The 12,159-nt window shown below is 48.4% G+C and overlaps 1 protein-coding gene across 4 annotated transcripts in view; it reads right to left on the bottom strand.

Moving 5' to 3' along the window:
* Positions 1 to 12,105, bottom strand: part of LOC104997334 (N-acetyllactosaminide alpha-1,3-galactosyltransferase) — a 78,786-nt gene extending 66,681 nt beyond the window's left edge. Inside the window, exon 1 of one of the 4 annotated variants that reach the window (XM_010852035.1) lies at positions 11,156 to 12,105. Coding sequence is in view for 2 of the 4 variants with exons in the window: in XM_010852032.1 (XP_010850334.1) it covers positions 4,446 to 4,473 (28 nt within the window). In the remaining 2 variants the exon portion in view is untranslated. The other 3 variants (XM_010852032.1, XM_010852031.1, XM_010852033.1) reach the window with 3 other exon arrangements.
* Between the last annotated feature and the right edge of the window lie 54 nt (positions 12,106 to 12,159).

The following is a 12,159-nucleotide window of genomic DNA, read 5'->3' as shown; positions in this document are numbered from 1 at the left end:
GTACCAGAGGCAAGATTTGAACCCTTGAAGGCTTCTAGCCCTGTCTCTGCTCGTGCATTCGATCTATGGCTATTGAGGGGCAGCTGCACGCATGCATTGTTCTCAGCACTGGGGATTCAGAGATGAAGCACCCAAGAAGGCCTTTGTTCTCACAGAGCTCACATTCTAGTTGGTAAACAAATAAACAAATCAATAACAATTAACAAGTCATTAAAGACATAATTTCAGGTGGGGACAAGGGTAATAAAGCAAATAGAAGGCTGGCATGTTGGAGACTGCCTCGGGGCAGGGGAAACATGTTTGTGGGGATGATCCATTTTCACTGGGTCCTCTAGGGTCTCCAAGGACCTCCCCAGCCAGCAGCACGCTGGAGCTGGCTCATGCAAGAGCCAGTTGTTAAATCTTCAGGAACTTGGCGAGCAAGTTGTTAAACAAAGTCACTATGAAAAAATTAAATTCTATAAACTCAAGACTAAATAAAATGTAGCCAGATCAAAGATAGTCATCAAAACTCATCACTTCCTAATTGTTTTACTACATGCTATACTCAAGGTTATTTACATCTATTGTAGCTAGATGTAGTGGAGAATACTCTATAGCAGCATGCTCCCCACTCACGGTGGAAATATTTCCACTATGGAAACTGACAAACACAACATACCAGGGTCTTTGTTGTTGTTCTTTGGCCCGTCATATGGCTTGCAGGATCTTGGCTCCCCAACCAGGGATCAAACGCGTGCCCCTACAGCGGGAGTGCAGAGTCCTAACCACTGGCCTGCCAGGGAAGTCCCTGAGCTTTCATTCTTCAGCTGGTCATGAAATATTTAAGGGCACACCATGACCTCCAGCTCTAATCCAGGCCTTCCGTATTTGTGGGAGTCTGTTTTTCCAGGGAAAGAGTGTGGCAGTGTAGTCCAATTCTCCCGGGGCTGTATGTGGGGGCGGTGCCCCAGTCCTGAGGCAGTCAACTTCCCTCTTCCTTTTTTAAGGCTTCCACAGTGACGAAGCTAGTCCAAGATCTTCAAACAGATCTGTCAGTCCCAGGGAAAAAAATTGTTCTCTTCAACAGTAGTATTTAAGGAGGGTCCGTAAGATGGTGATTCATTCCTTCCTTTGTTTGTTTATTTATTTGATACATTAAATCTTATCGTAAGTCTATTGTGAAGGTAAAAATTTAAAGGAACACCCTGCAGAGAACCTGTTTGTATAAATGTGTGTGGTCACTTCTTAATTCCTCTAGATTTTCATATGTTGAGTTTCTTCCTTCAGGAATATAACTGTACTGGTTAATAGCAGAATGAAGTTACTATCACTTCTACTAATAATAATGGTAACAGTAGTTTACACTCACTAGCCCCACGTCAGGCACTAGACACATAGATTATCTTTCAAATCCACATCGACCCATTTTACACATGGGAACATTGAGGCTCAGGGGCTGCATAACTTGACCAAGGCCAAGCTGTCCCTCTGAAAGCTCCCCAGAACACGTTTCCCTCCAGTAGCTATGGCCCTGTGACTCTGCTTACACATGTAGGATTCCATGGCACTACTGGAAGCCCATCTCTGGCAGCTTGGGAGCATTTTGTGGTTTCTCAGCTTATCGTCAGGACCCTTCTTTCTCCACCAGAATGGAATGACCTAGACCCTGCCCCTGGCCATTCATCTGCACTTGGAATGCAGAAAAGTGACCTCAGTGTGGTCACTTAGTAGCTCTGTGTCCTAAAGAAGCAGCACCAAGGCTCAGATGCCACTGAAATGTTACAGCGGCTCCAGGCAGCAGAAACTACAATTAGCTCCTGTTGGGAGACCCTGAGTGTGCTGTCTGTTGCCCAACCTCTACTAGTTCTGGGCAGCTTGCTTTTCCAGCTTCCCCAGGGATACCATGAGCAACAGCAAAAAATCCTTCCAATGCACGCCTCCTCTGCCTCAGTGAGCTAGAAGCTTCATCCCTTGCTTGCAGCCACGGATTCTCCTGCGTTTCTCAACACATCAGCCTCAAACATTCAGGGAGCTTTTTCATGCCAGGGAATGAATTCCTAAGCACTCAATTAATTTGCACACACACCCCCTCTGCACAGCTCTGGCTAACATGTGAAAATAGTTTGCCATACAAAACACCAATGTACAGACAACCATAGATCAACCTAGAGCATCCAGACCCCTGTCCCTGCTCTCTGGGGGCCATGTTCCCCTTAAAGTAAACCTCACCGTTGATTTTGTGAAGTGTTGTGTCTTTCCGTGCAAATGCCAGGCAAGTTCCTCTTGGGGACAGCTGGCTGGCCACTTGAGGACACGTGGTTTCCCTGACAGAGGAGAAAGGACAGCTGCACTTCTGCACGTAGATGCTGCCAAATACAACGTCACCCCGCTGGGCAGCTGACCCCCCTCAGTGCCCCTCCAGACACCAGGGCCATCTGGATTCGGGAACAGCCCTGGAGAAGATGTGGATGACTGTTTCTCAGGGCCTCCTACCTTTGCCCAAAACACTCTTCCCTCTTCAGCCTCCAAATTCTGCAGGCCACAGTTGGAAGGTCACTTCCTCCAGGAAGCCCTTCCTGATCACTTGCCCTGACAGGTACAGACCCCTGCCCCCCACCCACCCCCTACCTTGCCTCCCATGCTTCTCCTTCATGGCTCCCTCTGGGCAATTGGCTATTTAATGACTGTCTCCCAAGCTGACTTCCATCTCAGCAGGGAAGCAGGGGAGGGATTGTACCTCTCTGTTTACTGCTAATCTCAGGTGTGTCTAGCAGAGATGCTGAGTACATTCTGGATGCTTTGACCAGCAGTAAATGAAGATCTGGCAGCCCGATGAATGTTGGGTAAGATCTGATTCAAAACACGAATTTGGCAAGAGGTGCATCTTTCAGAACCACAGTTCCTGGTACCCAAATTCACAGGTGGGAAGCTCAAAGCTTGGGATCTCTCTGTACACTTCAGCAGCTACTTCTCCCTGGCACATTTTTAATTTGAATGTTCATTTCCTGTGGGTTTGGACTTGTCTGCCTTTTGTTTAACAGCAGATAGTGCTCAAAGAGAAGTTTCCTGGATCACAGCCTCAAACCATTTTGTTAACAAGGAAACTGAGGCTCCGACAGTCTCCACGTCCTGTGGGGCAAGACCAGCTCACTTTCAGCCCAGCGCTCTTTTCAGTGACCCCACCCTGACTCACCTTGGCCACCCACCAGCTGGAAGGTCACTTCCTCCAGGAAGCCCTTCCTGATCACTTGTCCTGATGGTACAAACCCCTGCCCCGTGTGGCCAAGACCAGGGCATGTTAAAGTAAGGCTCTGAAAGATAAGACACCTAGACTGGGATGGAGTTGGAAACTTTCTTTAAGAACTAATCACAAGACCTGGCCCCTCCCACCACCCTCTTTCAGCAGCTACTTTGCACTCTGGCTAATCCCGGGCTGCACAATGCCAGGCAGGAGCCCTCTCTTGGGCTGGGCATGGATCTGCTCCACAGCCCGTGCCCTCCCCTTCCTTTAGAATCACCTTCACTCCCCCTACCCGCAGCCCACCAGGATCTCCAAGTCAAACTGTGTTTGGAGTGAGGACTGGGCTCTCATGCCTCAGTTCTTTCACTTCGTTCTTGAGAACCTTTGGCCAAAAGATCAACACTCTAAGCCTCAGTTTCCCCACATGTAAAATGGGGGGATAATTCCCACTTTGCCAGCTTCACAGGGCTTTCGTGAGCCTCAAGCGAGGAGGATATACGATCTCACTTATCTAACTGGCCATTCGTGTAGAGAACTCTAGGAAGAACAACACTGTAGTATTTTTCCATTCCCACCAGGGTCCTGCAGTCAACCCACAACCAGCTGACCCCTTCCAGGGCCCAATCCTCTACTCAGCCTCTCCGCCATGCAACCCTCTTGACCATATCCTTCTAGACATCCTCTCTCCCTCTGCCTTCCCACATGTGCCCCCTCTCTCGGATCACTCACTCTCCAGTTAGGATCCGGTCCGGGGAGCAACTCCATGCTTTTTCCTGCCGTTCACATCTGCCTACCACACATGGCCTGAAACACACCCTGCAGGAAGCTGATGCCCTTACACCCAGATCCCTGGAGAAACCCAGCATGCAGTTTCCCCACGGACACGACATGTAAACACGCAACCTCAGGTCCCCACCCCGCTGCCCTCGCCACCTCTCCTTTAGGAAACTCTATCTGGCAATAAAGCTGGAGCACAGTGCCAGCAAGAGCCCCAGCCAGGTCTGACCAGAGGTAGCCGAGGGTCTGGCGCCTCCACCCCCCATTGCGACAAGCTGAGCAGACCAGCTCTTTGTCTGGAGATTTCTATGACATACTTTTACTTCCTCTTTTTAGAACTGCAAGGAATTTTATAAATAATTCTGGGTTCAGTACACTAAATGATGACCCCCTTGCCTCCATGGTCCAAATGTACATTACTCTTTGATTTCCCAGTCTGACCTACCTGGCCTCTCTCTTGCAGGAGCGAGCATGAAGCTTTTTATCAGCAGAGCTTTTCAGCCCAGGCTCAGAGGGGAGGTATTTTGTTCTAGGTCTGACAGGCAGTAGAGGCGCAAACTCAGTCAGTGGAGGCCACTCTCAGCCAGCAGGGTGAGCCAGGCAAAGAGTACTGTGGTCACGTGCACAGTGGGTTCCAGCAGTTCATGGTCAAGGACGGGAGAGATATGACACGTGACATAATGTGTCAGAGTGTGCATTGCAAGATGCCCAGAGATCCATGTGGGGAAGTGCCTAATTCATGGCAGGGAGCAAGAGGCAGAATGAAGAGACTGGCAGCTTAGAGATGATTAAGCTGGGTCTTGAAGGATGAGTAGGAGTCTGTGAGTAGCTTTTTAGGGGAGGAGGGAATGGTGTTCTAAGCAAAGGAAGCAGATGGGGAAAAGCCCAGAGGTACCAAACCAGGAGAGGGTTTCAGGAATTACAGTAGTTCCCTGAGGCTGGAGCAGAAGTTCCAAGAGGTGGGGTGGTGAGGGTGATGAGAGCTTCAGAGAGTAGCTCATGCAAGACCTTGCATATCACCTAGAGGAATATGTGCTGTATCTGGAGAGCAGAGGGGAGCCTTGGAAAGATGGACAGTGCCAATCATCTAGTGTCTAGAAAGAGGACTTGGGTTGCTGGGAGAGGATATGAGGAGGGTGCTAGTTTAGAGCAGAGAACAGGGAGTGCCCGGCAGCAGGGCTCTCAGTTAAGGAGGGTTGCATGCCAACTCAGCAGGGGCAGTTGGGTTGGAAGTAAAGGAACTCTCTGCAGAACTGGTAAAGAGGTGGAATTACCTGAACTATATTAGATTGTGGGGGCTGCAAGAGAATGATGGTGTCCAGATAGAGGGATATAAAGACTTGAAAGGCCATTGCCATGCTTGAAAAAAGGGGAACAATGGAGCCAAAGAGCAGTGGTGCAATGAAGATTAGTTTGGAGAGTTAAAGACAGGTGCGGATCTGTTTGAAGGGGTTTCTAATAAATATATGTGGTCAGGTGGATTGCTGGTCCTAAGCATCCATTCTGGACCAACAGGCAGAGCATATATCTCCATCCCATTGACTCTAGACTTGGTCACATGACTGTCTTTGATGAATGGAATATGGATAGAAGTGATCACATGCCAGTGCAGCCACTTTAAGAAACATCACATCATCTCTTTCTCCCTCCAGCTCTCACCATAAAATAACACATATCAGGTAGAAGCAGCAACTTCAGCCTGGGTTCTGGGAGGAGAGGATACACAGAGCAGACAGTCTGCCTGCCTGGAACCCAATGCAAGTCTACAAAACCATGTAGTCTTGACTGCCCTCCAGCTGACATGTAGCATGAGTAATAAAGAAACCTTTGTGGTCATAAACTAAGAGTCAGTGATGGGGGGATGTTTGTTATGCAGCATTAACTGCAGCCAAAGCTGATATATGCTATATATATGAGACAAGAAGGGAACAGATGGTGAAGAACCTCACATGTCATGATTAGGAGTTGTGCACATGGAGGGTCAACAGAATTTTGTAGGTGATGAAACTTCTCCATCTTTTTCAAAGCCAACCCTCCTCATTCCTTCCTACTCCTCCCAGTACCTCACTCTATCAGCCATCCCTGCCCTCTCCTGGACTGAATCCTTCCCCTGAGCTTATATTTCACTTGTCTTTTCCATCTAAAATCCTTTTCTTCACCCTCTCTTCCTTCAACTATAGCTCAATCGCTCCCCTGACTTTCTCAAACAAACTTCCTCAAAGAGTTGATTCTACTCACCATCTCCACTTCTTTCTCTATCACCTACCAGCAATCTAGCTTACCTGCCCTCCACTCCACCAAAACTACTCACAGTATATTCCAGTAATCTCTTAATTGCTCAATGCCATCCAGAGATCAAATTGCCAACATCCACTGGATCATCAAAAAAGCAAGAGAGTTCCAGAAAAGCATCTATTTCTGCTTTATTGACTATGCCAAAGCCTTTGACTGTGTGGATCACAATAAACTGTGGAAAATTCTGAAAGAGATGGGAATACCAGACCACCTGACCTGCCTCTTGAGAAACCTGTATGCAGGTCAGGAAGCAACAGTTAGAACTGGACAGGAACAACAGACTGGTTTCAAATAGGAAAAGGAGTATGTCAAGGCTATATATTTTCACCCCGCTTATTTAACTTATATGCAGAGTTCATCATGAGAAACACTGGACTGGAGGAAGCACAAGCTAGAATCAAGGTTGCAGGGAGAAATATCAATAACCTCAGATATGCAGATGACAGCACCCTTATGGCAGAAAGTGAAGAAGAACTAAAGAGCCTCCTGATGAAAGTGAAAAAGGAGAGTGAAAAATTTGGCTTAAAGCTCAACATTCAGAAAACTAAGATCATAGCATCCAATCCCATCACTTCATGGCATCCAGTCCCATCACTTCATGGCAAACAGATGGGGAAACAGTGGAAACAGTGACTGACTTTATTTTTCTGGGCTCCAAAATCACTGCAGATGGTGACTGCAGCCATGAAATTAAAAGACACTTACTCCTTGGAAGAAAAGTTATGACCAAACAAGACAGCATATTCAAAAGCAGAGACATCATTAGTTTGCCAACAAAGGTCTGTCTAGTCAAGGCTATGGTTTTTCCAGTGGTCGTGTATGGACGTGAGAGTTGGACTGTGAAGAAAGCTGAGCGCAGAAGAATTGATGCTTTTAAACTGTGTTGTTGGAGAAGACTCTTGAGAGTCCCTTGGACTGCAAGGAAATCCAACCAGTCCATCCTAAAGGAGATCAGTCCTGGGTGTTCATTGGAAGGACTGATGCTGAAGCTGAAACTCCAATACTTTGGCCACCTGATGTGAAGAGCTGACTCATTTGAAAAGACCCTGATGTTGGGAAAGATTGAGGGCAGGAGGAGAAGGGGATGACAGAAGATGAGATGGTTGGATGGCATCACTGACTCAATGGACATGGGTTTGGGTGGACTCCTGGAGTTGGTGATAGACAGGGAGGCCTGGCATGCTGCGGTTCATGAGGTCGCAAAGAGTCAGACATGACTGAGCGACTGAACTGAACTGATCCAGTCCTTATCTTCCTAGATTGTTCCACAACAGTTAGCTTTGAACTAAATTCAGTATCTCGTTGCTCAACCTCAGACATTCCTCTTTCTGTATTCTCTTAGCTAGTGGCACAATTATTCATTCAGTGATCCCTGACAGAAAGCCAAAAGGAGATAATGAATTCTGTTCTGGATTTGTTCAGTCTGCATTGCCTTTGGGACATCCAAGGAGAGATACCCAAAGGGCAGTTAAACATGTGAACTGGGGGCTTACAATAGAGATCTGAACTGGAGATAAAGATGATTGTTATAGAGGTAGCATGAGTCAACTTGCCTATTTACAGAGTACAAGGACCAGATCTTTAAATCTCCATTCTCACATGAGAGAGCTCTTTCCTGAGCCCATAAATTCCTATTCCTAAAATCACAATTCCAGCCACCATTTGGTCCCTTTCCTCAGGAGTCATGCCTCACAATGGCCTCCACTGTTGTTGCTGCTGTTCAGTCGCTAAGCCATGTCGGACTCTTCGCAATTCCAGGGACTGTAGCTCGCCAGGCTCCTCTGTCCTTCACTATCTCCCCAAGTTTGCTCAGATTCATGGCCATTGAGTCAGTGATGCTAACCAACCATCTCATCCTCTGCTGGCCCCTTTTCCTTTTGCCTTCAGTCTTTCTTAACATCAGGGTCTTTTCCAGTGAGTTGGCTCTTTGCATCTTATTTCATATTCTTCACCGTGATCATGTTGTGTTCTCCAAGAACTCTTAAAATTCTATCATAAAAATAGAAGGTATAAAATACTACTACCCAGGCACTAAAAAAGGCTAAAACAAAAAAGATGGACAATACCAAATCTTGACAAGGATGTGGAATAATTATGTCTTATGCTTTGCTGTGGGAATGTAAAATGGTACCCTCTATGATCCCACAATTTCACTACTAAGTGATAACAAATGACCACAAAAGACTTCTCTAAGAAATAATTTAAAAAGTTGGCTTAAAACTCAACGTTCAGAAAACGAAGATCATGGCATCTGGTCCCATCACTTCATGGGAAATAGATGGGGAAATAGTGGAAACAGTGTCAGACTTTATTTTGGGGGGCTCCAAAATCACTGCAGATGGTGACTGCAGCCATGAAATTAAAAGACGCTTACTCCTTGGAAGGAAAGTTATGACCAACCTAGATAGCATATTCAAAAGCAGAGACATCACTTTGCCAACAAAGGTCCATCTAGTCAAGGCTATGGTTTTTCCAGTGGTCATGTATGGATGTGAGAGTTGGACTGTGAAGAAGGCTGAGCACTGAAGAATTGATGCTTTTGAACTGTGTTGTTGGAGAAGACTCTTGAGAGTCCCTTGGACTGCAAGGAGATCCAACCAGTCCATTCTGAAGGAGATCAGCCCTGGGATTTCTTTGGAAGGAACGGTGCTGAAGCTGAAACTCCAGTACTTTGGCCACCTCATGCGAAGAGTTGACTCATTGGAAAAGACTCTGATGCTGGGAGGGAGTGGGAGCAGGAGGAGAAGGGGATGACAGAGGATGAGATGGCTGGATGGCATCACTGACTCGATGGACGTGAGTCTGAGTGAACTCTGGGAGTTGGTGATGGACAGGGAGGCCTGGCGTGCTTCAATTCATGGGGTCACAAAGAGTCGGACATGACTGAGTGACTGAACTAAACTGAACTGAACTGAAGAAATAATAGCCCAAATTGGAAATAACTCAAATATCCATCAACAGGAGAATAAATATGCAATGATGGTATATCCATAAAATGGAATACTACTCAGCACTAAAAAGGAACAAACTACTCATATACACAACAACATGGGTGAATTTAACAAACACTACACCAAGTGAAATAAGCCAGACGTGAAAAAGACATACAGTACAATTCCATTTATGTGATGTTCCAGAGCAGGCAAAATTAATCAGTGATGAAGAAAATCACCAACTGGTTGCTTGGAAGGGTGGAAGGAAAATTCACTACAAATGGGAACCTTCTGCTGCTGCTGCTGCTGCTGCTGCTGCTAAGTCACTTCAGTCATGTCCAACTCTGTGCGACCCCATAGACAGCAGTCCACCAGGCTCCGCCGTCCCTGGGCAATTCATATCTCATATCTCATTTGGGGTGGTGGTTACATGAGTGCAAACAACTGTCAAACCATGGTAAACCTAGCACTTACAATCTGTGAATTTTATTGTACGAAAATTATAGTTTAGTTAAAACTTAGCAAAACAAAAAAATTGTAAAGTATCTAGAAAATAAAAACTAAAATAATGAGAATATACAGGGCAGAAAAGGTGGCTCAATGGTAAAGAAGTTCGATCACTGGGTCAGGAAGATCCCCTGGAGGAGGAAATGGCAACCCATTCCAGTATTTTTGCCTGGAGAATCCCATGGACAGGGGAGCCTGGCAGGATGCAGTCCATGGGGTCGCAAAAGAGTCCAATTCGACTTAGTGATTGAGTGCCCACAAATGCACAGGGCAGAAAACACTCAGTTAAAATACAAGTATATTTATGCTGTGGATACACCTATATGAATGTCAGTCCCCCCACCTTAACCTAGTCCCCCTTTCAGTCTTTCTCCCCTCACCCTTGCCCCAATCTCCATGACAATTGCCCGTTAATCAGTTTCTAGCCATCCTAAGAGATGATGCAATGCAAAGAGCAGAAGCCTTAGAGACACAGCTGCTTTCAAATCCCAGCTGCAATTTAGGAACTGAGTGCCCACCAGCAAGTTACTTGGTCTCTCAGCCTACACTGCCTCAATGATAAAGTCGGTTGATACCTGTTGGGCTGGGCTAAGCAAGCTGCAGTGTGCTGATTAGTTTCTGGAGAACCTAATCTTTTGACCTCAGCCTGTGAAACCAAACTATATGTGAAAGACTCGCTGAAGGACTGGAAAAGCTTAGCAAGGAGACTCCTGGGCTGTTTCTCCCCTGAAGGTAGAGAGGTGGCCCTGGGGGTCCTGGAGTTAGGGTCTGGGTGGGCCAATGCTAAAAGCTCAGAGCCACCAGGGCCAGGAAAAGGTGTTCCTGACCAATGACTAAGGTCACAGGTTTCCTGGCAAGGCTTGGCCACTGGTGGGTCTTGCCCAAATCACTTTGCACACCTCTAGATTCAGTTGCTACACCAAAAGGGCCCAGATCAGACTGGATCTGAAGAATCTGATACTGAAAACAGCCTCCAGGGTTTCCCAGTATCTAGAGGAGGCAAAGACAGACCTGAACTGGTTCTGTCTGAAAGATGGAAGGGAAAGATCAGCGCCCTGCTGCCCAGGCTCCCCCCCACCACCACCACCATGGTGCCCCTTGAGCCAGGACTCTAGGCCTCTCAGGGGCAAAGTTTGAAATCCCCCTAACCAGATGAACCCGAGGGCCGTCTTCAGCTAGCTTGTGCAGTCATTGTGCACCTGTTCCATGTAACAGTAACTAAGAATCTGCACCTGCCCCCTCCCCCCTCAATGTGGTAGGGAAGGCAAGGAAGACCCAGAAATGATTCCCAGGAAGGAAGAAAGAACTTCGTGCAGCCCAAGAGGTGCAGAAGGACGATAGAACACCCACAACCTTCCCCCAGGTACACGCGACCCCCCACCCACCCCAGCCCCTCTGCCCTTGGCATTTCCTCACTCACAGCTGTCTCTATTTCGTGGTCGCAGAAACGGAGGCTCTCCCTGGGAAAGGGTTTCCCGCCTAGGAAGCAGCGAGGCCAGATGCTCCCCGCCCCACCTCCGGCCCCTTGAGACCCACCCATTTCTAAGTAAACGGAGGAGGCCACGAGGCCTGCTGAGGAGGAGCGCAAACGACAAGCAAAGCCACCAACGCCGCCGCAGGGGCTCGGGTCTCGCCTCCGCAGAGAGGAGCGCGCTGGCTGACAAACCTCCGCGTATTCGTCCCTCCCCTCCCCGGCCCGCGGGAAGAATGGGAATCTCAAGTCGCTCTGCTTGCTCTCTTTGCGTGCTGACATTTTTTTCCACTTTACTGTTTCTTGGACGCCTTTCAAGAGTTTGTGCAATCATTCTGTTTAGCTGCTTTTCTGCCATTTTCAAACGCAGGGTGGTGTCCCTTTGGAGTGGGAACGTGGTGGTCTGAAGACTTGAAGGGCCCGGATCGCGTCCCATCACCCCGCCGCCTCCGGCCTCGTAGCTGCCAAAGTTACTACGTTTGAAACTTTCCCCGTGCTGGGTGTTGGGCTTGGTCCTCGGCTTTCTGAGCTCCCCGACCTCTCCCTCTCGGCGCCCCGGCTCTGAGGGGTTCCTGCGCCCCTCCCTTACCCTCCCAGGAGCCCCCTTCCCGGAGGGATCCTCTTCCCAACCCTGTCCAGGGCGAGGGCGCCCCTTCCCACCTCCTGCCCCGTAGATGAGGCAGAGCCTTCCCTCCTTCCGAGACTTCCTCGGTGGTCCCGCCCTGCGCCCCCTGAACCTGCCTTCTCCCGCCTCCACTCCCCCGGACCCCGTGGGAAGCCCTGCCCGCAGCCCTTCAAGAGGCCCGAGTCCGGAAAGCTGGGCAGAGGCTGCGACGGGGACGGGATGGGACAGAGACCGGGTCAGAGTTGGGCACCGCGGGAGCGATCAGAACAAAAGCGGGGACACGGGCAGGGCAGCAACAGGGCAGGGCCGGCGCGGCGGCCCGTCCTCT

The sequence above is a fragment of the Bison bison genome, unplaced genomic scaffold (genome assembly GCF_000754665.1).
Source record: "Bison bison bison isolate TAMUID 2011002044 unplaced genomic scaffold, Bison_UMD1.0 scf7180017864307, whole genome shotgun sequence".
Taxonomy (NCBI): Eukaryota; Metazoa; Chordata; class Mammalia; order Artiodactyla; family Bovidae; genus Bison; species Bison bison.
This window is presented reverse-complemented; position numbering and strand designations above follow the sequence as displayed.